The 26,100-nt window shown below is 59.7% G+C and overlaps 1 protein-coding gene across 2 annotated transcripts; it reads left to right on the top strand.

Annotated features, from left to right (window-relative positions):
- Nucleotides 1-25,810, top strand: TESK1 (testis associated actin remodelling kinase 1). Of its 2 annotated transcripts, none has more exons than XM_072993087.2 (10): nucleotides 1-452; nucleotides 16,774-16,895; nucleotides 18,115-18,163; nucleotides 18,291-18,437; nucleotides 18,570-18,652; nucleotides 18,797-18,887; nucleotides 19,074-19,157; nucleotides 21,652-21,741; nucleotides 22,940-23,090; nucleotides 23,821-25,810. In XM_072993087.2, exons 1-10 carry the CDS (start codon nucleotides 159-161, stop codon nucleotides 24,804-24,806), a joined length of 2,097 nt encoding a protein of 698 aa, XP_072849188.2. In that variant the 5' UTR covers nucleotides 1-158; the 3' UTR covers nucleotides 24,807-25,810. The 2 variants fall into 2 exon arrangements, with proteins under 2 accessions (XP_072849188.2, XP_072849189.2); XM_072993088.2 differs by lacking the exon at nucleotides 1-452 and adding an exon at nucleotides 516-631.
- The last annotated feature ends 290 nt before the right edge of the window (nucleotides 25,811-26,100 follow it).

Raw genomic sequence — 26,100 nt, forward strand, 5'->3', positions numbered from 1 at the left:
GCGGCTCCGCCTCCGCCGGGCCCTCCGCTCGGGCCGCAGAGGCGCCGAGAGCCCGCGCCGCTCGCCGCCGCCCCCGCCCCGCTTCGCCCCGCTTCGCCGGCCTGGCCTCGCCGTGGCCGGGCTCCGCGCCTTGCCCGCCCGGTGGCGGCGGCATGTGAATGGCCCCGGGGGCGCCGCCGCCTCTGCCTCTGCCTCTGCGGGCCATGGAGGGGGAGAAGGCGGCGCGCCGTCCGGGGCCGGGCCCGGGGCTGTCGCTGCGGCTGGAGGCGGAGGGGCCCGAGGGGGAGCCGCCGCCTCCTCCTCCGCCGCCGGCGGGGGGCTGTCCGGGCGGCGGGGGGCGCCTGCGGCCCTCCTCCTACCGGGCGCTGCGCAGCGCCGTCTCCACCCTGGCCCGCATCGACGACTTCTACTGCGAGAAGATCGGCGCCGGCTTCTTCTCCGAGGTCTTCAAGGTGAGGCGGGGGCCGCGGAGGGAGGGAGGCAGGGAGGGAGGCAGGGAGGGAAGGCCGCCTCGTCGTCTTTGCGAGGGGTGGGGGGCGGCGGCAGCGGCGGCGGAAGGGCCGAGTCCGCGCGGAGCGGCGGGGGCGGCTGACCGGCTGGCGGGGCTCCTCCGGCTTGGGCTGCCCGGAAGGTGGGCGGCGGCTCGGCGGGCCTTTGGGGAGAGCTGGCCGGGAGGGGGGGCGTGGGGGTTCCCGGAGGAGAAGCGGGGACGGCTGCCTGTCGTGCGGGGCGGACTCTTCCGCGCTGTCGCCGGCCTGGCCAGTCCGGGGCGCGGGGGTGCCGTCGTGGCCTGCTCGGTCCGAGCGGGGGGTGGGGGGCGCGTGTGGGGGGGGGTTTCCGCCGCTTTCCCGGCCTGTCTGGCGCCGCGGGAGGAGGGAGTGGGCGCCCTGGCCCGGTGAGGCGGCGCCCTCCGTTGCTCCCGGGGCTCCGGGCCGGGGGAGTGGGCGCGGCGGCGCGGCTCTGTAGGTGGGCGTCCCGGGAGCCCCGCGAAGGCGGGCGGGGCGCGAGCGGCAGGCGTTCGGGCCGTCGGACGTTTTAAGGGCGCCCTGAGGACGCCGCCTCGGCCGTGGGCCCCGGGGGGGGGGAGGGGAGGGGAGGGCAGGGTGGAGGGCTCGGCCCTTCAGCCCTCCGCCGCCCCCTCCCCCGCTCGCCGCTGCTCCCGGTCAGGAGGCCAGGAGGGAGCCGCGAGTTGCGGGGAGGGCGGGTTTGTAGCCCAGGCGGAGAGAGGGGTGAGGGCGTCCCTCTGAGGCGTCTCCCCCTCGGAGCTCCCGGCCGCCCCAGGGAGAGCGACCCCGGCGGTCCCTGCGCGCACCTGGCGGGTGGGTGGGTGTGCCTGCAGCCCTCCGCGCCAGGCTGCGCCCCTCCTTCGGGTCCCGAGGGGCGACCCGAGAAGCCCCTTCTGGACCCGGGAGGCGCAGCCCGGCGGGCCTCCTGCCTCGGCGCCCCCCCTCCCCGGCCTGGGGGGTCTCTTGGGGCTGCCCGGCGAGGGGGAGGGCTTCTCCCCTGGGGTGCCCCCCTCTCCCTTTGAGGAAGGGGCTCATGAGGCCAGGCAGGCGCCTTCCCTGCGGGCTGCCTTGCCAAAGCTTGCCTGGGGTCTCCTCGCATGAGGAGCAACCTTTTGAGGGTGTTTTGCAAGGGAGGGAAACTGAGGGCCAAACTCTGGCCTCTGTCTGTGGCAGAAGTGGTCCGATGGGAGATGGCACAGACAGACAGACCGGGGCTCCATCCCATTCGGGGCTGTGGCAGGCCAGGGTGCCCCCCAGGGGGTGGCAGGCAGGCAGGCAGGCAGGCAGGCAGGCAGGCAGGGGGGCCTTCTGTGACGGCTCTCTGGGGCTTTATCCCTCCTCTCCCCCCCCCACTCCCGAGGGAAAGGGCAAGAGGCGCTCTCTAGTCTGTGGGACATGCCAGCCTTTGGTTCGTCTTCCGGGCGCGGATCCCCTCTTCCGAACAGAGGGTCCTCGTGATGGCTCCTGCCGGGTTTGGCCCTGACCCCACGCTCCTCGCTGCCCCCCGCTGTCCGGGTGGCTCTTTAGTGCTGGGTCTCCTCCATGGGGGGGGAGAGAGGCTGGTCCCACGGGGTGAAGCGGGCAGGCTTTGCCTCTCCCTGGCGGGGTGGCCTGTTTTTCTCCTGGCTCAAGGGGGGGGGTTGTCATTCAGAAGGACTCCCTGGACTGAGGGCTTGGAGGGGAGGGGGTGGGTTTGTCCGGCCACAGCCTCCCCCCCCTCCCTGACCTCCCGCAAAGTGTAGGCCTCAGAGCTCTCTGGACGTGGCCCTGAAGGGGCCTTAGTTGTGGGCACCGGGCGCCCTGGGATGCTGCTGAGCCGGTGGCTGGCTGGCTGTTCTTGGCAGGACTCGGGGAGGAGAAGGAAAAGGGCCAAAGTGGCAAAGTCCCCTCTGTGCCTGGCCGGGGGAGGACGTGGGCGCCCGGGGGAGGGAGGGGGCCAGGGAGGGGCTGGGAGGACAAGGTGCAGGGACCGGGCCTTCCCCTCCCGTCAAGGGGGCTTGGGAGGAGGGCGAAGGGGGCAGGGGGTCCGGAGGGGGGGCAAGGGCCCAGGAGTGTGGTGGAGCTTCCTTAGCTGCCTGGGGGAGGGAGGGAGGGAGGGAGGGAGGGAGGGGCGAAGGTCTCCTTTTCCAGGCTGCAGGAGTCATGACTGGGTCCCATTCCCAGGCTCAGGGCTGGCGGAGGTGGCCTAGGGCTTGGGCCTGATCTCTGGTGCGCTGTTTTTGCAGGCAGGTGTAGTTCCGGCCTCTGTCCTCCACCGCACCCTCCAGGTCTTGAGGGGCTTGCCACACACGCACACCCCGGCAACTGCCCTGCCCAGTCGAGCCAGAGGGTCTTTTCGGCCTTTGCAGAGAGAGGGAGAGAGAGAGAGAGAGAGAGGCTGCTTGCATGCTTGCGGAAGCCTGCGAGAAGCTCCCTGGTGTTGCCCTCTGTGTGGCTTCGGCCCCTGGCCTGGCCTTGTTCGGGGCGGTCTGTCGGACTGTTTACGTCCCTCCCTCCTGAGTGGCAGAAGGGGGGAGGACAGAAGGGAATCTCTCCCTAAGCGGCTCCTCCTTTGGTCTTTTCCAGCCCTAATTCCCTGGGAGCCTTCCGTCCCCGGCTGGGCCAGGCGGTTCTCAGGCCTCCTCGGAGCACTCCTCGGCCCGTTCTGCTGCCCTTGGTGTGTCCCCTGCCCCACGCTCACCTCCTTGGGTTTTCTCTGTTTCCACAAGTGTCTTTTTTCAGTTAATAAATAAATGAAAACTTAATACTGTATATAAAAGCTAAAACTAAAATATAAATTCAGTAGTGACTACACACAATACACATTGGACTTTCCCCACCCATTGCCACCTTCACCCTTTGGACTAAGCGACCAGTAATATCCGCTTATGTCTGTTTTCACCCCATTCCTTTCACAAAAATACATTGATTCTTTCGCTGGCCTATAGACTTTTCCCTTCAAAAAGACATACTCCAAATATTCCATAGCTCCTTGAAATCATCAGATTACACCATTCCTCTTCTTATTTTCGCTTCACATGTTAACTTATCATTAATTGCTAAGCTCCACATTTATTTATACCAATGATCAAGATTAAGTTGTTTGCTGCTTTTCCAGGTTTCTTTTTGCAAATATTAATCTTGCTACTGTAACCATTATAACAACAAACTCTTCCAAAAGTGTTTTTAGTGGTGGGACCCGCTTCAGTTAAGACAGGGATGATGAGCAGCGAGTGGGCCTCTAGCGGTTCTTGGACTACAACTCCCAGCAGCCACAGCCGGCAGGACCAGTAATGGGGGAAGCTGAGAAATGTAGTCCAGCAGCATTTGAAAGCCGGCCTGCTGTCCACCTTTGGCGTTGAAACCTTGATTTCAGGCGAACGCAGTGGGTGGGGCCGCTCCACCCCTCTCGCCTGCTTTAATGTGAAGGAGCTGAGCTGAGCGAAGGGCGTTCCAGGAGAGGCCAAATGGGGGGTTTGGGTCTTCCTCCTCGTCATCGTCTTCTCCTTCTCCTTCTTATGCTGACACTTTCGGGCGGGGGGGGAGGTATCAGTTCTGCAGGGACTGTCTGGATGGTTGGTTTTTACCCCAGTCTTTAATCCAGGTCAGGAGCTGCTCCTTGCTTTGCTGACAGGAGTTTGGAGTCAAGCAGGTTTCTGTCCCAGGCCTTCCTGAGCGTTTCCTTTTGGGGAGTGCTGGCGGGGGGGGGGGCTTGGAGGGGGTGCTGGTGCACAGAGAGCTCAGGGCAACCGTGGCTGAGATTGTAGTATTTGCAGGAGTAAAAGGAACCTTTGACGTGAGCAGGTTTTCCTCCTTTCCAGTTTTCCTCCTCGGCCAAAGATCTCCCTTGCCCCCTGGCAATTCTGCTCAGCACCTCCCTGGATTAACTCCTCCTGCTTGGTCAGCTGTTGTTGCTAGGAAGCACCTTTGCGGTCCTTGTGTGGGATCATCCCTTGGCAGCGGATTGTCCTCTCTTGCTGGAAGGGCTGAACCCCAAATTGCTCTGTGTGGCAGAGCCAGTTCCAGCCCTGGAAGGCACCTGGCCCCTTTCCAGAGATCTGGGAGGCAGGCTGCCTGCCTGCCTGCCTGCCTGCCTGCCTGCCTGCCTGCCTGCCTGCCTGCCTGCCTTCCTTCCTTCCTTCCTTCCTTCCTTCCTTCCTTCCTTCCTTCCTTCCTTCCTTCCTTCCTGCCTGCCTGCCTGCCTGCCTGCCTGCCTGCCTTCCTGCCTTCCTGCCTTCCTGCCTGCCTGCCTGCCTGCCTGCCTGCCTGCCTGCCTGCCTGCCTGCCTGCCTGCCTGCCTTCCTTCCTTCCTTCCTTCCTTCCTTCCTTCCTTCCTTCCTTCCTTCCTTCCTTCCTTCCTTCCTTCCTTCCTTCCTGCCTGCCTTCCTGCCTTCCTGCCTTCCTGCCTTCCTGCCTTCCTGCCTTCCTTCCTGCCTGCCTGCCTGCCTGCCTGCCTGCCTGCCTGCCTGCCTGCCTGCCTTCCTTCCTTCCTTCCTTCCTTCCTTCCTTCCTTCCTTCCTTCCTTCCTTCCTTCCTTCCTTCCTTCCTTCCTTCCTTCCTTCCTTCCTGAGGTGGGGGTGGGAGGAGAGATCTTCAGGCAGCAGAAAGAGTGCTGCTCTTCGGCTCGGCGGGGCCAGAGTCCCGGCTGGGCTTCTCAGCCTGCTTGAGTCAACTGGAAGAGGAGCCCGGGGTCGCTGTCCCATTTGGGGAGGGGGGGGGAAGCTTGCCTTTTTCTGAGGCTTCACAGACGTCTCCCAAGCAGAGGTCAGGGCTTTTTGACTTGTCGTGCTTAGCTTGATGTTGGGATTTGAGCCGGCCTCCCCTTGGGGCAGCTGCGATGTGCAGGTGGGAAGAGTTCACCCAGAGAGGGGTCAAAGGCATCTAGAGGAGCGCAGGGAGCGTTTCCAGCCTCTCAGAAAGAGAAGTAATCGAAGAATTAAGAGGGGGGCTGTTCCCCCCTCCCCACAGAAAACCTGTATTGGTAATTTGGAGCAACCTCCAAACGCATAGAACCGGATTTTGGGTCCCCCCCTTCTTTCTGTTGTCTTGCTTTTCCAGGGGGGAAAGGTGAGCGAGAGAAACCTGGCTGAGCACCTCTACCTGTCCCACCTGGACCTCTCGTATTGGGAGCCTTGAGGGAGTGTCGGAAATCGGTCACTTGAAAGAGGGCCTTCCCTGTGGTGGCCGCTTCTCTGTGGGACTCCGTGCCCCCAGAGGTGTGGCCGGCCTCGTCCCGGCTGGGCTTTCAGAGGCCACCAAAGAGCAGGTGATCCTCCCGAGCCTTTCCATCGTCTGTCCCTAAACGAGCCATTTTGTGTCTCCCTCTCCAGCCACCAGTCTGCCCTTAATGTTCCTTTTCTCTTTTGTGGTTCCTGTAGCCACGTCAGGAACCTCTTTTTCCCACTGTTATTTTATTGCTTTTATCGTTATTGTTGATGACTGTGTGTCCTTCTATTGGCCACCCAGAGTGAGTAGCTTGGCTACTAGTTGGGCGGGATAGAAATGTACATACATAATATATACAGACAGACAGACAGACAGTGTCCACCACCATCCCATATTGTTGTTGTTTAGTCGTTTAGTTGTGTCCGACTCTTCGTGGCCCCATAGACCAGAGCACGCCAGGCCCTCCTGTCTTCTCTTCCTCCTCCAGGCCTCTGTCCAACTATAAACACACACGCACACACGCACACACACACACACACACACACAAACCCATCTAGTGACCCACCTGCCTGAATGGAGGGCACTAGCCCTGGACCGTGGCCTGCCTCCTGTGTGTGTGTGTGTGTGTGTATGGGGCCTATGGATCCAGTCCCCTTCTGCCCCCCCCCCCCCCCGCTTTCCTGAAGTTGCCTGAGCTCTTGCATTCAGCTTGGAAGGTCGCTGTTGTGCAGGCCTGGCCTGGCCAAGTGTGTGTGTTTGCTTGCAGGCACCCACAGGTATGTGCACACGTTTGTGTGTGTGTGTTTATAGTTGGGCAGAGGCCTGGAGGAGGAAGAGGAGGAGGAGGAAGGCGTGGCCCAGCTGAGGGGCTTGGGACAGGCTCTTGCTGCAGGGAAGCCCACACTTTCTCTTGTCCGAGCGATGGATCGGCCCAGGGAGGTCTCTGGAGGAGGGGCTGGAGGGTGTGGAGGGGGGGGGGTCGGAAGCCTGGTGTCCTTCAGGGAATGGAAGCCTTTGGGGAAGCACAGGGGTGGGTCTCTGGCTGCCCTTCGGAGGTGGGCGGAAGCAACCGGCTGAGCTCGGCTCCAGGAATGTGCCTGGATTCCAGGCCGGGTGCCAGGAGATGGGGATGCGGGCAGTGCTGGAGGCATGGGTGGCATCACGGCAGGAATCTCAGCTGCCCCCGCCCCCCAGTAGGCGGCCGTCCTACCCGGGCTCAACGCCACGGTCAGGCACCCTCCCGGCGGCCACGTACGTCTCCCTCTGCCACGAGCAGCTGCTCGACGGGACCTCCGTGATGCGTCGGGGGAGGGGAAAGCACAGGGGTACTGTGGGAATGCTGGTCCCCTGAAAGAGACCACCCCAAGCCAGCCTCTGCCTCTTGAGGAGATTTGCCCCCGGTTCCTGGTCTCCCTTCTCTCCCTCCACTGCTTGGCCCCAGCCAGGCCCTCGCCGCTGTCTCCTCTCTGGCTTGTTGCACAGACTGGGGACTTCTGTTTCAGCCTAGGAAGTACTTTCGGGGGGGGGGAGGGAGGGAGGGGTGGCCTGGCTCAGTCCTCCTGGCTCGCCTTTGCCCTGCTCGTGGCCTGCTGGCTGCTCTCCGAGGTCCCCTCCGTAGGCACCTGGGCACCACCACTGGCCGATTTTGTGCTTGCTGAGGTGGGCGCCCGCCCTCCCCCCCCCCGCACCCGCCGCCTTTGCTGAGAAATGTTCTCATCTGCCTAAATGCTCACAGATAGCTTGGCTGGTGAGATGTCTCGGTCACTGGGGAGCATTGGAACTGGTGTGCACCGATGGGGTTTGGATGGGGAGGGGGGTCTCCTGTGCCTTGTGCTCACCCATCCATTTGCCAGGCAAGGGCTGTGCACACCTGAGGAAGATGTTCCAGAGATAATGACACAGGTGTAAATGAGGGAGAGGAAGGGGAGCAGGTCATGGCCGGGGGAGGGGCAGCAGGGATGGGATGGGATGGGAGTTAGTCAGGCTGCATTAAAGGTTATGAGCAGCCCCCCCCCCCCCCATTATCATCCCTACCGCTTGAGCTGTGCAAAAGGGAAGGAAGCAAGGGTTTGGCTGAAGCTCTGCAGCCGCAGCCCCAGCGTTGCTGACAGCCTTGGGTTTGGCAGCCCCTCCCAAGAGGAAGCCTGGGAAGAGCAGCCACCACAGCCTCATTAAAAGGCTTGGCTCCCTCCTGGGCTGGGGCGTCACCCGGGCGGGCGATCTCCCTCTTGCGTCCCTGGTTGGCATTGAGGGAGGGCCCCTTCAAAGGCCTTCAGAACCGCCTTCTTGCCTTGTGCCTCTCCACAGCAGAGGGTCCTCCTCGCAGGCGGGTGTGGGTGTGTCCATTCCCCCCCCCCCCCGGTTACCTGTCATCCACAGCTGCCCTTGTGACCATTAAGCAGAGGCTGGACCTCCCGCTGCTGCTGCTGCTGCTGCTGCTGCCACCTTGCATGTGGGTCCTGGCCGAGCTTTGCCTGGCAGGATTTTGGGTTTGGTGGAGGGAACCTGTCATGTGACATGGGGTGTCAGGCTCTGCTGAGATGGGGCTGGTAGGGGGTGAGAGCTCGGGGGGGGGAAGGCCCCAAGGGGGGCGCAGAGCGAGTGACTGTGGGGGCGGAAAGGGGAGAGCAGGACGTCCCATGTTGTCTGGTTTTCTTCCCTGGCAACTTCTGCTTTAACGGTGGTGGGTCCCCACACCTTGCTTTCCCATTTATCTTTTCACGGACGTCATTGTGCCTCCTCGTCTTTTGTCATGAGCTTTGGGTTGGCTGGAAGGCGTGTGATAAAAAGTTGCCCGAGTATTGCCTGCAGAGATGGACAGCCTTCGGAGGCCAACCAGGTCGTCAAGGCGTGCGTGCGACACAGAGATGTTCACTCATACCCACACACCACCCACCCTGCCCGCACTGCAAGAGGCCCTGCGTTTGATCCCTGGCTGCAGCCGGTTGTGTTCAGGCTCCCCTTGCCGGGTCTGTGCTGCGTTGGCTGCTTGTGTCCGTGCCAGGTTGAAGGGAAACCAGCCGCACCCAGGAAACACGGCTGGCAGGCCTGGTCCGGCTGCGCCAGGCACCTCTGTGGGTTTTCTGGCGGCGGCTGGGCGTTACTGGAGGGCTTCTCTGAAAGCCCACTGTTCCCGGGGCCTCTTGCCTGACGGCCCTGCACATCAGGTGTCTTCTGGCCTTGAGGGGCCGACAGGTGGAAGCCCGTTGCCCTGCCCAGCCTCGGCCTTGGTCCCTGGCCGTTGGAGGAGGTAGCCCTCACCCGGCAACCCAGGGGCTGCAGACTCTGAGGCCCTTGGCCAGCAGCGTTCTGCTCGGGTGCTAGTCCGGAGGAGGCCCTGGCCTTCTCCAGCTCAGACCCTCCTGGGGCCGAGAGTGTGGCTTTGGGGGCCCAGTGGGTTCTCTGGGAGGGGCACTGGCAAAAAGTGGCATGCTTTGCCGCAGGGTTTAGGGAAGCAGCACCCTGGTGTTTGGGGAGGATTTTCTGTAGAGGGAACGGGGGCCGTGGGATGGGGCTCTGGACGGGTCCCAGGTGCCCCCTCTTCCCAGGGCCGGGAAGACTCCACGGTGCCCTTCTGGGCCAGTGCAGAGGGCTGTGGAGGTGTTCTTCCTGTCACCACCACCCCCGTGCCAGGGTTTATTTATTTCTGTAAACTATCTGCTGCCATTCTCCCTGCAGGGGACTCAAGAAGACAGCATACGACAGATAGAGCAACCGATGGAAGAACACTGTATAAATATGATATTTCAAATGGGTTGGCTTGGTCTGGTTTCCTCTTCAGTGGGGCAGGGACCTCTGCCTTTGAGCGCTTCTGCTCTGGGCCACCTGGCCCAGAAGGGAACCTGACCCGGGTGAAACGTGGTCTCTGTGCCCGGGCGAGGTGGGCAGAACCACTCAATAATGGAAGAGCTCCTGCAAGTGAGGCCGGGTGATCGCCTTTCATGGGACAGGCAGGCAGTTGGTCGGGTGCCTGTGCCAGGTGGAAGCTTCTCTTCCCCCCCCCTCTCCCCTCCCCCCCGCCAGCACTCTCCTCCCTTCCTCTCAAAGTGTGTGCTTGACTGCATTTGAGAGACCTCCCTCGTAGGCTACAACGTGCTTGGGGGTGAGAAGAGAACGGAGGAGAGGGGAGGGGAGGGCAAGCACTGCCAAGGGACGATGCCACTCTCTCCAGCACACATGAGCACGCACGCATGCGCACGCACACAGACATAAAAAGAGGGATGTTGGAACAGTTACAGGCCGTTCTGGCGCTGAGCCTTGCAGCTCCAGAGACATCCAGAGATCCTCCTTGATGAAGCAAGGGTAGGAATGGAGCAGGTAGCCCAAAGCATGTGCAGAGTGCAATTTCCTCCCATGCCTCAGGAACTGGGAGAAGGGCTTTCCAGTCAGGGCAGTCAGCTTCCCGCCCAGCATGTACTGGAGACCCCTGTGTTTCGTTTCTGGACTCAGGCTGGGGGCTGAGGGTGGCTCGTGGCGCTCCCTCCTCCTTCTGGTGGGGCAGAGATCCAAAGCCAGCTTCCCTTCCTGACCCTGTCCAGATCACCGACACACAGAGGCCCTGCCTGCCTTGGGCGAGGAAGGGGGTCTGCCTCCCGGCTATGATTTTGCCAGCCCCCTGCCCCACCTCACCCCACCGCCAGCATCGCCACCTCCTCCCCAGCTTCTTCAGCAGAAGGCTTGGCAGCCTGGCTGTGGGACGGAGAGGTCTCTGGGGGGGGGGGTGTGGGGAGGGAGGGAGGGGGCAGGCCTGCTCTGGCCCAGCTTGACAAGAGTATTGACTAAAAAGGGCAGGAGCCGTCCGTCCTTGGTCGGCTGACAGCAGCGCCCAGGAATTTGGGAGGCTCCCAGGAGGAGGAGGGGGGGCAGCGGCTCAGCCCCGCCCATGGCAGCTATTTAGGGAGCCAGGCCCTGGTGGGGGTGGGGGTGGGGGTGGGGGCGGGAGCAATCCTTCCTTCCCTCCCTCCCTCCCTCTTTCCCCAGAATATAGGGCATGAGGTTTGCAGCTGCCTCCAAAGGTCCTTCTGGCCCTGCTTGGTGGAAACGGGGGGGGGCAGGGTCTGCCTTGGGGGGGCCCAACAGCAGCAGCAGAGGCTTCCGAATGCCCTCTCCGCCAGGGGGCTTCCAGCCTCACCTCCTGGAAAGAGAGGTGCCATGCCTGCCCCCCCACCCTCCTCCCCCTCTGCAGCCCCCAGGGTACAGGCAGAGGGAACGGGCAGACAGAGCGGCCCATTCTCTCCCTGTGTGTGTGGGGGGGTCGCCCATGGCCTCTTCTTGGGTCTTGCGATTGACTCCCGGCCAGGGCTGCCCCCTCCCCCCATGGTCCTTGGGTTTTTGCAGGAGAAGATGGGTGGGTGGCGAGGGGGAGCTGCTGCTTCACTCAAGTGCGTGTCTGCCCACCGGGCACGCTCCTGACCCCCTCCCTGAAGCTGCACTCTGGGACCAGCTGGCGAAGCCTGGTTCGGCCACTGTTGGTCCACAGCTGCCTTTTCAGGAGGCTCACCGGGGATGGGGGGCACTGCTCTGGGAAGCTGCCCCTGAGGGGCCCCCATGTGGTGCTGAGAAGTGTCCCTCTTTTCGAGGAGGGAACCCACCTCCAGGGCCCTGCTGACCGTTGTTTGCCATGTGCTCAGAGCAGCCGCTGAACTTCCATGTCAGCTGTGTTAATGCCATCACTCACAGTTGCCCGGAGGTGCCAAGCCAGAGAGGGTGGGCACTTCCGGCTGGCCTTGCCCTCTTGGCTGGAGAGAAGACAGCTGTCGTTGACCTGGCCCTCACAAAGCAGCTGTTCTCTTGTGGCCATTTAGATGATGACAGGAACCACTGAATCGTGCTTCAAGCAGAGAAGCCTGGCCTCTGTGGAACTTGTATCTCTTTTCTGCCCAGAGGCGTCCTGTACACATCCTGACAAAGGTCTGTATGGGTAGAAAGCTAACTTCTGAGTGGAATGTTTAGTGGTTAAATAAAGATGTCACCTGCCTTTGCTTTTGGACCACACACCTCTCCCCTTCTCCTTTTTACCCATGAGTAATAAATGATGGCAGTGTCAATCTGTCACTGGCTGCTGGGTGGTGCCCTAAGAAGGCACCCTCTCCGCATACAGTCCAAGTCAAAGCCGCCACTCCCCCCCTTCCTGGGCCACTAATTTCAGGTTGCAGGGATTAGCCCAGCCTGATGCGGCTGAGCATGATGATACAAAGATGGTGCTGCTCCTGTTTGTTTGTTTGTTTGTTTGTTTGTTTGCCATGAAGGTAGGAATAATCACAGGGCAAGGCAGGGCCCCAGAGGTGGCCACATGGGACTTGAGATCGGGAGAGCTGTTGCTAAGGTAAAAAGTAGTGATCTGGTGTGGATATACTATGGACCAAAATAGAGGGGAGGAAAGCTGAAATCATGAAGGATGGGTGGAGTGCCAGATAATTGGAGGAGGGCTAATGTCCCTATCTTCAGAAAGGGCAAAAGGGAAGAACCTGGGAACTACAGACTGGCCAGCCTGAGATCAATCCCAGGGAAATTTCTGGAGCAGATTATGCAGCAGTCCCTCACCAGGCACTTTGAGAACAATGTAGTAATAACTAGAAGCCAACATGGATTTGTCAAGAACAAATCCTGCCAGACTAATCTTATGTTTTGATCAGGTAACTTTCTTGATAGACAGAGGGAATGCTGGAGATATAATATATCTTGACTTCAGCGAACCTCTTGACAAACTGCCCCATGATATTCTGTTTAGCAAGCTAACTAGGTGTGAGCTTGACAGAACAACTGTCTGGATAAACCCTTGGCTACAGAATTGTACTCAGATTAATGGGTCCTTCTCTAACTAGGAGGAGGTAACAAGTGGGGTTCCCCAAGGCTCAGTCCTGGGCCTGGTGCTGTTCAGCATTTTTATTAATGACTTGGATAAGGGAGTGCAGGGAATATGTATCAAATTTGTGGATGACACAAAACTGGGTATAATAGGTAATACCTTGGAAGACAAACAAAATTCAAAATGATCTTGATAGACTTCAGCACTGTACTCAAAACAATAGAATGAAATTAAGTTCAACGCCTAAGGGAAAAAACTAAATATACAGTTACAAGATGGGAGATACTTGGTTCAGTAATACGAGTGAGAAGGATCTTGGAATTGTGGTAGATCAAAAGCTGAATATGGTCCAGCAGTGTGATGTGGCTGCAAAAAATGGCAAATGCTATTTTAGGCTGCATTAACAGAAGTATAGTCTTCAAATCCCGTGATGTACTAGTTCCCCTCCATCCGTTACTGGTTTGGCCTAATCCTGAGTACTGTGTCCATCTAGACCCGGGGCTCACTATAGAAACCCAGGTGGCGTCGGTGGTCCGAAACGCCTTTTACCATCTTAGGAGGATAGCCCAGCTGCGGCCCTATCTCAATGTGGGGGTGTTCACTACCTTGGTGCATGTGCTCGTAATCTCAAGATTAGACCACTGCAATGCGCTCTACGTGGGGCTGCCTTTGAGGCTGCTCCAGAAACTTCAGGTGGTGCAGAATGCAGCGGCCAGACTTCTCAATGGTGTGAGAAAATACCAACACATCTCACCCACTCTGGACGCATTGCATTGGCTGCCCATCTGCTTCCGCATCAACTTCAAAGTCTTGATGCTTACGTATAAAGCCCTAAACGGTTTAGGGCCTCGATACTTGGCGGAACGCTTACTCCCACCAAGATCCACCCGTGTCACTCGCGCGAGCCAGGAGGTGAGGCTGAGGAGCCTAACGCCAAGGGAGGCCCGGAAGGAAAAGACAAGAAATCGGGCCTTCTCGGCGGTGGCTCCTCGCCTCTGGAATAATCTACCTCCTGATATTCGCGCGGCTCCCTCGCTGGGTATTTTTAAAAAGCAACTAAAAACATTGATGTTCCTGCAGGCCTTTCCCTCAATCAGTTCCTGACCTCCCCCCCTCTCCTTTCCCTACTCTTTGTCCTACTTTGTTGAAAGTTTTTTCTTTATGTAGTATTGTTTTTATACATATTGTTGTATGTTTTTTTGTAAGCCGCCTAGAGTGGTCTTAACCGACTAGATAGGTGGGATATAAATAAAATAAATAAAAATAAATAATCAAAATTCAAGAAGGATGCTGACAAATCAGAACAAGTTCAGAGGAGGGCAACAAGGAGGATCGGGGGGGCTGGAAACCAAGTCATCAGAGGAAAGGCTGAAAGAACTGGGCAGGTTTAGCCTGGAGAAAAGAAGATTGAGGGCAGATAGGATAGCTGTACAGAGGAGAGGCAGGGTCTACTCTTGATCATCCCAGAGTCCAGGACACGCAACGGCGGGCTCGAGTTACAGGAAGCCAGGTTTTGGTTGAATATTGGGGAAAACTTCCTAACTGTTAGAGCAGTAAGACAATGGAACGCATGAACTCAAGGGGAGGTGGTGAGCGTTCCAACACTGGAGGCATTGAAGAGAAACTTAAGACAACCACCTGGCAGATATCCTCTGATTTGTTTTCGTGCATCGAGAACAGGGTTGGATTTGATGGCTTCTTCCATTATTCTAGGATTCTATGACTATCAAGTAGGCCAAAACTTCTGGTGGTGCTAAGATTTTGGCCAAGGGTGGAGACTCAGAAGAGTTCCCATCTGTCGAAAGGGTGGTCCATCTTGATGGGTTTTGGAGCCCTTCAGGAGTGTCATAATTGGTGGTTACATTTTCATCAGGCGAGCTGGAGTGCTGAGTGGTTTAGGAGGTCACTGGCCATGGAGCCAGAGGTTGGGGGTGGGAATCCCCTGACGGTGCCTCCTGGGAGAAGAGCCAATTTGTGGCGCCCTTGGGTGAGCTGCACGGTTGCAGGGCATCCCGCGAAGAAGAGAATGGGGCCCCATTCTGAGTACTGAAAATCTAGAAAAGCTTGGAAAGGGTTGCTATATGGCATAATTAAGTTGGCACATAATTATTTTGTTATGTCTGCGTGAAGATTGAGTTGTCTGACAAAGCGAACATCAGCAAGTTTAGAGGGGCACGAGAACGAGGATGCCCAGGGTCCCCGCCTGCTGGCATCCTTTGCATGATGGGCAGCCGGTGTGTGTGTGTGTGTGTGTGTGTGTGTGTGTGTGTGTGTGTGTGTGTGTGTGTGTGTGTGTGTGTGTGTGTGTGTGTGTGTGTGTGTGTGTGTGTGTGTGTGTGTGTGTGTGTGTGTGTGTGTGTGTGTGTGTGTGTCTGCCTGCCTGCCTGCCTGCCTGCCTGCTGCTGATCCCTTTAAATGCTCCCAGGACAGAGTCTTCAGGTCTGGTCGTTGGCTGCCTTTTTGGGCCTTGGAGGGAAGGAGGGTGGGCCTGGGTTTGGTCCTGCTTTTCTTGTGCAAACGGGTGTGTGTGTGTGTGTCCTGGAGTTTGTTTCTCTCCACTGGCTGGACCTCAGGCAGCCTAGAGCTAAGTCTTTCAGCCAGATGGGGAGTGTGGTGGTGGTGGTGGTGGGGGGGGACAAGTAGAGTGGAGTGTGGGTGTGGGTGTCATGTTTGAATTCTCCACCCTTTGAAACGTGCTATTGAGAGCTAAAGGAAACACTTAGCCAAGGGTTGTGAACAGAGGAAGCCTTCAATTGTCTGCTAAATTGCACCAGGAAGGGGCTTGGCCTGCTGGCGGGAGGCCCCGAAGGGAGTTGGCACCACCACCAAGGAAGTCCTGTTGCCATGCACAATTGACTTTCGTTGATTTAATTATTCAAAAGCCTTCTTTTTTTTCATTCCTCGAAGTGGTAAGGAAAATTAATGAAAAACAGTGCCTTGATAAACATCCTCTCTCCCCCCCCCCGCCCTCGACCTTGTGTCCACTTTCAAGTTCCTCCCTGAGATGCCGCCTTTGTTCACACCGGGCTTCTTATCTCCGGGACCCCCCTTCCTTTTCGCTCCTTCCTCCTCCTCCTCCTCCTCCTCCTCCTCCTCCTCCTCTAGGACTTGTCCTGGCCTCACCTCCACTTTTCAGGCCCTCCGGCAGGCCTTGCGGCCCTCTGGATTCTGAATGTGGTGATGATAGTAAGTGCAGCAGGAATGGATTCGGGGTCTTCCAGGACAATCTTGCCCTCGTGGAAGGGCAGAAAAGGTCTTTTGGAACTGGAAGGTCTTGTCGGCAGCCGGGAAACTCGCTGGGTCTCCGGTCTCCAGCACCCTTTGGAGAGGGGGGGGCCAGTGTCATGTGCTGTGTGCTCAAAATTTCCCTAGGAGCAAGTCCTGAGATGCTGTCTCCCCCCCCCCCCCAATTGACAGCCCTGTCGTGGCTTTCGCTTGCCCTTAGTTCTCTAGCTTAGCCCAGCCCTGGAAACGTGGGCCTGTACGTGGCTGGTTCGGTGGAGCCATCCCTCTTCCAGAGCCCTGGACCAGCCTCTCTCTCTCTCTCTCTCGGGGGGGGGGAGCAGCGGCAACACTCAGACCACAAGCATTGCACTGAGGTGGGATCAGGCGGAGTCTCTGAGGGCCCACGGAGGCCCCCAAGCAGCAGCGCACGGGTCGGACGGCGCCCTTCGTTGCCACTCTTGCCGCTGGGCTGGATCCGCAGCGGTCGGTCGTAGGGCGCAGACGCCTCTGAGCTCCCCGAATGTACTCGGCTCGCTTGCAGTGCTGTGTTTCCTTGTGTCGTTGGGGCCGGCAGGGTGTGTGGGTGCGCGCATGGATGCCTGGGACGGCTGTTTTCGACCGGCCTGTCCAGGAGCTTCTCTGGAGATTAATTGAGATGTGGGGGGGGGCAATTGCCTGATATTTTTTTTAGCTCTTCCTCACCCGAGCTTCCACCTTCTCCTTCTTTCCTGCTAGCTCCCTCTTGTTTGTCTCTTTCTTATTTGCCTTGTGCTGTTCCGTGTGTGTGTGTGTGTGTGTGTGTGTGTGTGTGTGTGTGTGTGTGTGTGTGTGTGTGTGTGTGTGTGTGTGTGTGTGTGTGTGTGTTGGCGGTGGCGATGGGCTGCCTTCGGATGTCTGCCCCCCCCCCGGCTCTCTCCCCCTCCCCCGCCCGCAACCCGTTCTGGCTGCTCTGCTCCGGCTCTGGTCCTTTGTCCTTCAGGTGGGGGGGCGGAGAGAGAAGGATATTGTATTGCACCCCCCCACGTTCACACGCACACTGCCTCATCCTCGTTGCTCTCTCTCTCTCTCTCTCTCTCTCTCTCTGTGCAGGTGAGGCACCGGCAGTCCGGGCAAATCATGGTGCTGAAGATGAACAAGCTGATGAGTAACCGTGGCAACATGCTTCGGGAGGTGCAGCTCATGAACCGCCTCTCCCATCCCAACATCCTCCGGTGCGCAGAGAGGGGAGGAGGGGGGATGTTTTGTTGCCGTGGGCTTTTTTGGTGGTGGTGGTAGGCTCAGATTCCACACACACACACGCACACACGCACAAACACCCCCCCTCCTGCAGGATGATGCCAGGAAAGCCCTTCTTCCCCCCTGTAGCTGTTCTGTGGGGGTTTTGTTCCCTCCCCCTCCTTTCTGTGCTGCTCTTGGTCAGGTGGCAGCTCAGTCGGTTGTGCTTCCTGCTGAGGCCCCACGTGGGACCCTGTGGTGTGGCTGTGTCACCTTCCCTGGGAGGGGGCTTGGGGGGGGCTTGGCCCGGCTCTTCCAGCTCCCCCCCTGTGCCCCTGCAGGGTCTGGGCTGTGCAGTGCCACACCGTGCCCCCCCCCCCCGGTCGTCTGAGCTCTCCAGCAAGGCTGGGAGGGGGCCGATGGGAGGGGCGTTGCTGGAGCCCCTCCACCCCTCTCGGAGCAGGGCCTGTGTTGCTTCCTTTTTAAAGCACCTGAGAGGTGTTTTGGGGAGGGGGGAATGGGGTGGCCCTTTCCTGCAGAAGGCCGTGGCGCTCTGTGGCTTTTGTGAGGCCACCTCTGCTCAGCCCCGCATCCTTTCCCGTGGGGCCCTCCCTGCTGCCGGGCTCCCCCCCCCCCTCCGGTCCTAGCCGCCCTTCCTGAAGATGCTTTTCATCTGGTGACCAGAATCCTCCTCCCTAACTTACACCAGTGTAAAGGAAATGAAGGCATGGCGGCGGCAGGTGGCTTTTCCATAAAGAGGCCCAGCTTCACTTTTGGGTCGTGCATGAACTGTGTGGAGTGGCGGGTGGGGGGGTGGGGGGTGAACCTTGAAGCCTTGAGGGGTCCGGTGTGGATTCCAGAAGTGAGTGCCAAGCCGCCTGATCCCACCTGGGACGCGTGAGCGGTGGAAGACAGACGTGGGGTGGCTGTTGGGGGAGCCCCTGTTCCCAAGTTACGGATCGGAAACCGAGGTTGGTGGCGCTTGCTCCTCGGGCTGATCTGGGACTGGAGCGTGGCCCCCTTGGGCACCAGGGCCTGGGAAGAAGGGGAGCCTGGGGGGTGGCCTTTGCAGCGATGGGTGGGCGGGTGGGTGGGTGCTTGAGATGTCCGGTTGCGAGGGGGAGGGCGAGGGCCTTGAGGCTTGACGTGAGTCCAAGCCGTCGAGAGGGGCTGCAGTCTGGATTCAGCCCCCCCCCATCTTTTTCTGCCCCACAGGTTCATGGGCGTCTGCGTCCACCAGGGGCAGCTCCACGCACTGACCGAGGTGAGCCAGAGGGTGGGGGGGGGAGAAGCTGCCGGCAGAGCCTGCTGGACCTTGGGTGGGAGGGGAGGGGAGGCAGAAGGGGCTCAGAGTAACTACAGCCCCCTCCCCCCCACATTTCTCCCCATAGTACATTAACGGGGGGAACCTGGAGCAGCTGCTGGACAGCCCCACCCCGCTTCCCTGGCCCGTCCGCATCAAGCTGGCCTTGGACATCGCCCGGGGGCTGCGCTACCTGCACAGCAAAGGTATCTTCCACCGGGACCTCACCTCCAAGGTAGGGCACCTCTGGCCACCTGGGCCCCACCCATGGGAGGGGGGGCTCCTCTCTTGCACCTCTGTTTGGGGCAGAGAGGCTTCATGGCCTGTTGCTCTTCTCCCTCCCCCCCCCCGCCATCCCTTCCCCCAGAACTGCCTGGTGAGGTGTGAGGACAACGGCTACACGGCGGTCGTGGGCGACTTTGGCCTGGCTGAGAAGATCCCCACTTACAGGTGGGTCCTGCTTGTCCCAGCACCGCCTGCCAGGCGTGGGTCCGGCCTGGGTCTATGTGGAGGGGGGAAGGGGCCCGTGGGGGGGGGCAGGGCTCCTCTCTGGCCTTCATCTCTTCCTCTTGGCTCTCTCTCTCTTTCCGCTAGCGAGGGGGGCGAACGGGAGCCCCTGGCCGTGGTGGGCTCCCCGTATTGGATGGCGCCAGAGGTCCTGCGCGGGGAGCTGTACAATGAGAAGGTAAAAAAGGGGGGGGAGAAAGAGCCCGGGAAGGACCGCTGGTGGGATGCTTGCCGGGATGGCGCTGTGCCCCAGCCCTCCTGCTGGGACTGGGGGGGGCAGAGGAAGGGAGGGGGGTCTCTCTTCTCCTTCCCTCCACAGGCAGCCCCTTCTGATGGGCGCCCCTCCCTCCCTCCCTCCTTCCAGGCAGACGTCTTCGCCTATGGCATCATTGTCTGCGAGACGATTGCCCGGGTGCCAGCTGACCCAGACTATCTTCCCCGCAGAGAGGTCAGTCCCTCTGGGTGTCCCCCAGAGGACCCCCATGCCTTAGCCCACTCGTTTGGGGTTGGGGGGGTTAGGAAGGGGGAGGCAAGACTTGGGAAGAGGCTGGGCTGTGGGGGGGGGAGGGAGTGAAGAGAGGGTTGGCTCCTGACAGCAGGGAAGGGGGGCCCTTGGGATGCCCAGAGGCCTGGTCCAAAGTGAAATGCACAGACAGGGTTAAAAAAACGGGGGGGGGCACCTTGAGGAGGGAGTAACTGAGACTTCCTGAGGCTACAAAAGCGACAGGAAAAGATTCTTGCCAAAGGTCTGAAACCCCGTGGCTGAATTGAGCGAGTCCTGAGGTCGTCACAGAGACGGGGAGGATGTTGCTTCCCTGGACTCAGAAGTGTGTGCTGGGGTGTGTGTGCGTGCGTGCGTGCGTGCGCAGGAGGTCCCTCCAGAGAAATGGCTTCGTACACTTTTGTCCCAAGAAGGAAACGGAGGGATTGAGGCGCTCTTTGCTCCGAGATGACTTTCTTTTGCAAGCGTGAGTTTTGTGTGGCGTTCCTCTTGTTCCGGCCGGCTGGGGGCTTCTCCCTGGCCAGTCGCGGAGCGTTCTCCCAGTCCCCCCCCCCCCACATCTGCTTGGCTCGGCAAGCCTCACCGGATCCCCTTGTTCCTGCGGAGGGACTTTTTCTAGGCACTGGCCGGCCTTTATCTGCTCCTCTTGTTCTAAACATCCACCCCATAGTTCCCCTGCGGAGTGCTGTTGCTCGGGTGTTGAACTTTGTTGGAAATCTTTATGGTGTTCGGTCGCGGTTCAGACCTCCTCAGGGGAGGACTCGGGAGCAACGCAAGGTGCACCAGCAGACATGAAATAGCTCCCTAAAGGCCTCGTGGATGCCCACAGCAACCCTCAGGGTGGGCAGAGCCGGAGTTCCAGGGGCGGCGCGACGGGGCGCCTGCCCTCCCCCCCCCCCAGCGTTGCTGGCCTGGTGCAGCGCCAGTCAGTCTGAGGAGAAGCCCCGAAGCCCTGCTGAGCTTGGTCCTGGCCGTCCCTTCTGCGTGCTTATCCCACACTCTGGGGGTTTCCCTGTGGGCTCTGGCTCCCTTTCTGCTCCCCTGCGCCCCCCCATGCCCATGTGTTTGTGCGCGCGCGCTCAGGTGCGCCTGCAGGTGGGTGCCTGTGTGAGAAACCAGAGAGCTGGCCTGGGTGTCAGCTGCCGAGGGTGCAGACGCCAGCGCGCCATCCGTGTGCTGGCTTGGGAGCACCACGAGGGTGTCGGGGGAAACTGGGGGTGGGGAGGGCAGGCTGGGCAGCCCCCCTTCTGATGCCCCCCACCCTGCCCTGCTGCAGCTGGTCTGGGTCAAGAAGGGGGCTCCTCCTTCCAAGGGTGAGTATGGGGGGAAGGGGCTGCTCAGAAAGGGCAGGGATCCCCTGACCCCTCCTCACTCCAGGCATCCAGGGCCTTGCTGTATGTGGGGGGGGGGGGCGCATGCGGCGGCACCCCTGAGCCATGGGCCTGTGTGGCTAGTTGTACACGAGGCACTGGTTAGGCCTGACTTTGAGTAGTGTGCCCAGTTCTGGACACCTCACTTCAAGGAGAATGCCGACAGATTGGAACAAGTTCAGAGGAAGGTGATGAGGATGATCAGGGGGCTGGAAGCCAAGCCCTGTGAGTAAAGGCTGAAAGAACTGGGCATGTTTAGCCTTGAGAAAAGGAGATTGAGGGGAGATTGGATCACACTTTTCAAATATCTGAAAGGCTGTCATACAGAGGAGGGGCAGGATCTGTTCTCCATCATCCCAGAGTGCAGGACACACAGCAATGGGCTCAAGTTAAAGGAAGCCAGATTTTGGTTGACTATCAGGAAAAACTTCCTAACTGTCAGAGCAGTAAGATGAAAGAACCCGTGACCTGCACTCCCTTATCCACGTCATTAATAAAAGCTCAACTATTCTAGGATTCTATGACTATCAAATGGGCCAAAAATTCTGGTGTTGCTAAGATTCTGGCCAAGGGTGGAGACTCAGGAGAGTTCCCGTCTGTCTTTCTGGAGCCCTTTCAGGAGTGTGACCATCGGTGGTTGCATTTTCAGGAGCCAGGCCGGAGAGCTCTGTGGTTTAGGAGGTCACTGGCCGCGGAGCCAGAGGTTGGGGGTGGAAATCCCCTGACGGTGGGCGCCTCCTGAGCCGTGGGCCGGTGGGACCAGTTTGGCACGAGGCGGTTCCCCAGGCAGTGTGATGCAGGCAGCGTCAGCCACCGGGAGACCTCAGCCCTTCTCTGGAGTGGGCCCCCCTATTTAAGGGGCAGTCAGGCTGGGGCAAGTTTGCTGCTTAGCATGTTCCCCTCCCCTCCTCACCCCAGCCTTTGCTTTTTAAGTGTGGGCCAGTCATAGATGTAGCGTTTCCCTCCCCAGGGCTAGGATCCCACCTCTGCCTGACTCATACAGTACTAAAAAGGATTCTCTCTCTCTCTCTCTCTCTCTCTCTCTCTCTTCTCTCTCTCTCTCACCACAGGACTTTGGGCTTGACGTGGCCGCATTCTGCAACCTGGTGGGGCCGGATTGCCCGGCAGCATTCCTCCAGCTGGCCTTCCACTGCTGCAGCGTAAGCCCCAGGGACCCCCCTTCCTTTCCCCCTCCTCTGACCCTTGCCAGCATCTCCATAGAGCCTTTGGAGTGCCTTTCTGGACCTTCTCCCCACATCTCCCGGGCAGGATGGGATCATGTGGGTGGGGGGCCTGGTAAGGAGGGCCGGCTGAAGCTTTGGGCTCCCAGCTCCCACTGGATGAACCTAGGAATTAAGAGCAAGCACAGAAACACTTGCCCTGAGCCAGAAATAAGTCACGAATTAAAAATGAGAAAAGCAGGTTGGGTAAAATCATCGGGGAAGCCTTTCTCTCCATCCTGCCAGCTTCACAGGTGCGTCTGATGGGGACGCGGGAGAGGGCCTTCTTTGTTGCTGCTCCCAGACTGTGGAACTCCCTGCCACTGGAGACCAGGCTGGTCTTACTGCAAGAAGGCTGTCTTTCTGCAAGAAGTCAAATAGACCTTTCTCTTCAGGCAGGCTTTCCCTGAGTCAAGGCTTTTTTAAATGGATTGTTGTGTCTTACTGCATTGAATGTGCAGTACAGTATTGCTTTTGTTTATTGTTTTTCAGAGTGGCATCTGTTTGATCCTTTGTAGTCTTTGTATACTTACTGTTTTTAGCTTTAAATATTGTCTTTCAATGATGTAAGCTGCGTTGAGTCCTTTTAAGAAGGAAGGCCGTGTGGATATGTTTTAAACAAACAAAGCAACAAACCACATCCATAAAAGAAATACAGCCCATGAGAATGAACTGAATGAAGCAAGTCCCCTTGGATTTCCAGTGGGCATGACTGGTCAGCCCGTCAGGCCAGGCCTCTGCCCGGAGAGCTGCCTTGAAGCCGGCTGGCCATCCGGAAGCCCCCCCCCCCCACCCCGAGCAGTTCCTGCTGGGCCTCCCTTGGCAAAGAGTCCCACAGCTTGGGAGCTGCCCGTTCTCTTTGGCATAACTAGACGCTAGCGGGGCGGAAGGAAGAGAGGCGGGACAGGTGCCATTGTGGTCCTGCTGGGCAGCCTGGCAGGTGGGCATACTCCCAGTGCTGCAGCTGCTCAAATGCACACCTTGCTCCTGGCAAAAGCCGGGCCTCCCGGCTGCCACCCGGAGAGCCCCCAAGCTCGGTCCTCGAGGGAGGCGGGATGCCGTCCAACCCTGGTGGCCTTTTTGCCCGCCTTGGCCTGGCAGCTGCTCTGAGTGTTTCCTCTTCCTCTCCCCACCCCAGATGGAGCCAACCTCCCGGCCCTCCTTCCTGGAGATCACACAGTGCCTGGAGGCCATCCTGGAGCAGCAGCTGGCAGGTGGAGACCCCGGCACCGGCCGGCAGAGCGGTAGCAGAACCCTCCTTCCGGGGAGCCCAGTGCCTGTGCTGAACGGTACGGCTTTCGCAGTCAAGCTTTTCAAGATGACTTCTACGTGCAGGGCCTTATTTGCTGGGGCCCCCCTTTTTTTGCAGCATGCCAGTTTATATATGTTGTAAAGAAAAAGATTGTCAGGAATCTGCGTGGAATTGTGTGTGTGGTTTGAAAAGCAGAGAAATTCCCAAAGAGGAGAGGGGAGAGGGAGAGAAGTTGTACCCCAGAAATGTTAAGGATATTTGAACGAGAGATCAATCTCCTTTCGTGCTCAAAACATGGGCACGTTGTGTGCATCTGATACTTTAATTTCTACCCCAAGTAAACACCACAGCCTCATCCTGCCGCCCACCTCACTCCTCGCAGAGCCGACCACGGGATGGTGTGGAGGAGATGAAAGACTGGCTTTGGGAGGTCAGAAGAGTCTGCAGGCAGGCAGATCTGGAGCCCAGGAGAAAGGGACAGCAAGAGTAGGCCCATTGAGTCAATGGAACTTACGTAGGTGTTGACTCACTGAATCCCCACAAATTCAGTGTTGCAACTTACTAGATTTCAGCCACTGAAGAGCTGAGCTGGAAGGGATCCCGTTGAGGTCTTTAAAGACCTACAGGATCCGGTCCTGTGGATCTGCCTTTGAGTGGTGGAAGTGTTTTGGTCTTTCACTGTCACGGTCCTAGAAATGGCCTGGAGTTCCACCGTTGGGGGGCTCCCCGATGATGCTCACGCAGGCCTCTTTTTTCCCTTTGTGCAGGGAAAGCGGTCAGGGAGCCGGCGTGTCCCCAGAGCCCGTCCAGCCTGCTGGACCAGCACCTCCTGCCTCCAGACCAGCGCCTTTCCCGCAGCCAGTCGGACGTGTTCCCGCCTCGGTCGCCCGCCCCGCCCCGCGCCCAGGACACCCCCCAGCGCGTCAACCCCTTCTCCCAGCGGCAGGACCTCCAAGGCGGCAGGATCAAGCTCTTTGACACGCCCAGCAAGTCCCTGATCTCCTTGACCTTTGACCTCCCGCCCCCTTCCCCTTTCCCGCCGGGCACGCCCATCACTCCGGAGCCGGCGGTGGAGACCCGGTGTGACTTTTGGGAGGCCGCGCCCCCGCTGGACCGCCGGTGCCGCTCGCTGCCCTCGTCCCCGGAGCTGCCCCGCCGAGGGGGCCGGTCCCAGCCCCACAGCGACGGCCTCCTCGCCCTGGACTGCAGCCGCCTGGAGGCCCCCGGCTCCCCCGCCAGTGAGCTGATGGACTGCAGCCCCGACCCGGACCCCACCCCGCCGGCTGTGACCCCCCCGAGCAACGGCAGCTTTGTCAGCACCACGGTGTCCGGCCTCCAGCCATCGTGGTCCCCCAACGGACTCCTCCTGAACAAGAACAGCCGGCCCCCAGGCTGGGGCGGGGGCTTCTCGGAGCTGAGCCTGGCCCCCGGGGCGGAGGGCATGCCGCCGGAGTGTGCGGGGGCCGCCCTGGCCCCGAGCGCCCCCGGCAGTGCGGGCAGCAACCACAGCAGCAGCAGCTGCTGCGTGACGGAGCCAGAGGAGGTGGTGTCGTGCCCGGCGTGCTGCCTCGGGCCCTTCAGCTTCAGCTTGGCCTCCGTCTGCCCTCGGCCGGCCGCCAGCACCCCGCGCTACCAGAACCTCAACTGCGAGGCCAACAGCCTCCAGTGCCCGGAGCGCCCGCCCCGCCCCCGCAAGGCCCTGGGCCCGGTGCGGACGGAGCCCAGCCTCAAGCTGCCCGAAGCACAGTCCTAAGACGGAGTGGCGGGGATGGACGGACTGACGGACGGACGGACGGATGCTCCCTGTCTCACCCCTGGGTGGAGGGGAAAGGGCCCCGAGAGAGAGAGAGAGACCCCGTGGTCTGGCCTTCCTGCCTTCTGCACGGCTCCTCCTCGGGCAGCAGCGTCTGAAGGGGGTCACCGGGTCCTTGCGTCCACTGGGACCAGCAGGAGGCTCAGCGCCAGCCGGTTGCCTTCCTGCCCAAGGAATCCCAGCCCTGGCAGGTGCCGTTGAGAAAACTGGAGGGGGTGTGGTGTGGGAGGGGGGGCAGGGAAGGCCACTCTCCCCCCTCCCCACACCAGGCTGAAGTGCAATAACAGGGCTGCTTCCTACGCACACAAAGTGGGCCCATGTCCCCGTGGGGCTGCCGTCTTCCCCCCCCCCAAGGGAAGGGGGGCTGCTCACCCAGGGGGACCGTCCAGGCGGAGGCCCCTCCCACTTCTGTGCCTCAGGCCCCCAACCAGTCTATGCTCCCCTGTGCCATGGGGCAGTTTGCCAGGCTGGGTGGCAGTGGGAGAGGCTGATCCCTGTGTGGGGTGGCCTCACCACGCCCCTATTCTTGCCCTACATGAGAGGGACAGACAGAAAGATGGATCAAAGGACTGGGGAGGGGTGGCCACCACCTCCCCCCCCCAACACAGGCAGAGGCGTGCAAGCATGTTTCTCCAACAGGGAAAGGGTTAGTGAGTTCTTGGCATGGGGGAGGGCTGGGGAGGTGGGGGGCTGGGCTGTGGGGTGGGCTGTGGGGGAAGCCGGCATACATTCCCAACACATCCCTTCCCCTTTGCTCACGGTGCAATAACGATGCCCAGAGGTGTGCCTGGCAGGGGCTCAGCCCCCACCCCCCATCCCCACCCCGCCCTTGGGTATTCCAGGCACTGGTGGAGAATGCAGCTGCGTTTTCATAACGACAAAGGCAACTTAATATATTCAGCTTATTTAAAGTATTGAAGAAATAAAACCTGACGATGGTCAAATGCTTCTGGGCTGGACTGGCTTTTGCTGCAGACCCAGATGGGGGAATCTCAAATTCTGTTGATTCTCTTTGGGTCCCTCCCCCCATTTTCCAGCATTATGATGATGCAGTCCTATTCCTGTACCAGGTTGTGAGACTCCCCCCCCCCAATCCCTGCCTACAAATGTGGTCATATTTTTGACCCTTTATATACATACATATACAGTACCTATGGTTTCATAGACCTTTTTAGGATGGGACCCCACAGGCTTGGGCCCACTTTCAGATTTCTGTGTTTTTGGTCCTGCATGT

This window comes from Pogona vitticeps, chromosome 2 (assembly GCF_051106095.1).
Source record: "Pogona vitticeps strain Pit_001003342236 chromosome 2, PviZW2.1, whole genome shotgun sequence".
Lineage (NCBI taxonomy): Eukaryota > Metazoa > Chordata > Lepidosauria > Squamata > Agamidae > Pogona > Pogona vitticeps.

Coding starts and splice junctions, on each gene's coding strand:
- TESK1 (XM_072993087.2), top strand. CDS start 159: ATGGCCCCGGGGGCGCCGCCGCCTCTGCCTCTGCCTCTGCGGGCCATG. Junction 16,896..18,114: donor TCCCATCCCAACATCCTCCG/GTGCGCAGAGAG, acceptor TCTGCCCCACAG/GTTCATGGGCGTCTGCGTCC. Junction 21,742..22,939: donor TGGCCTTCCACTGCTGCAGC/GTAAGCCCCAGG, acceptor TCCCCACCCCAG/ATGGAGCCAACCTCCCGGCC.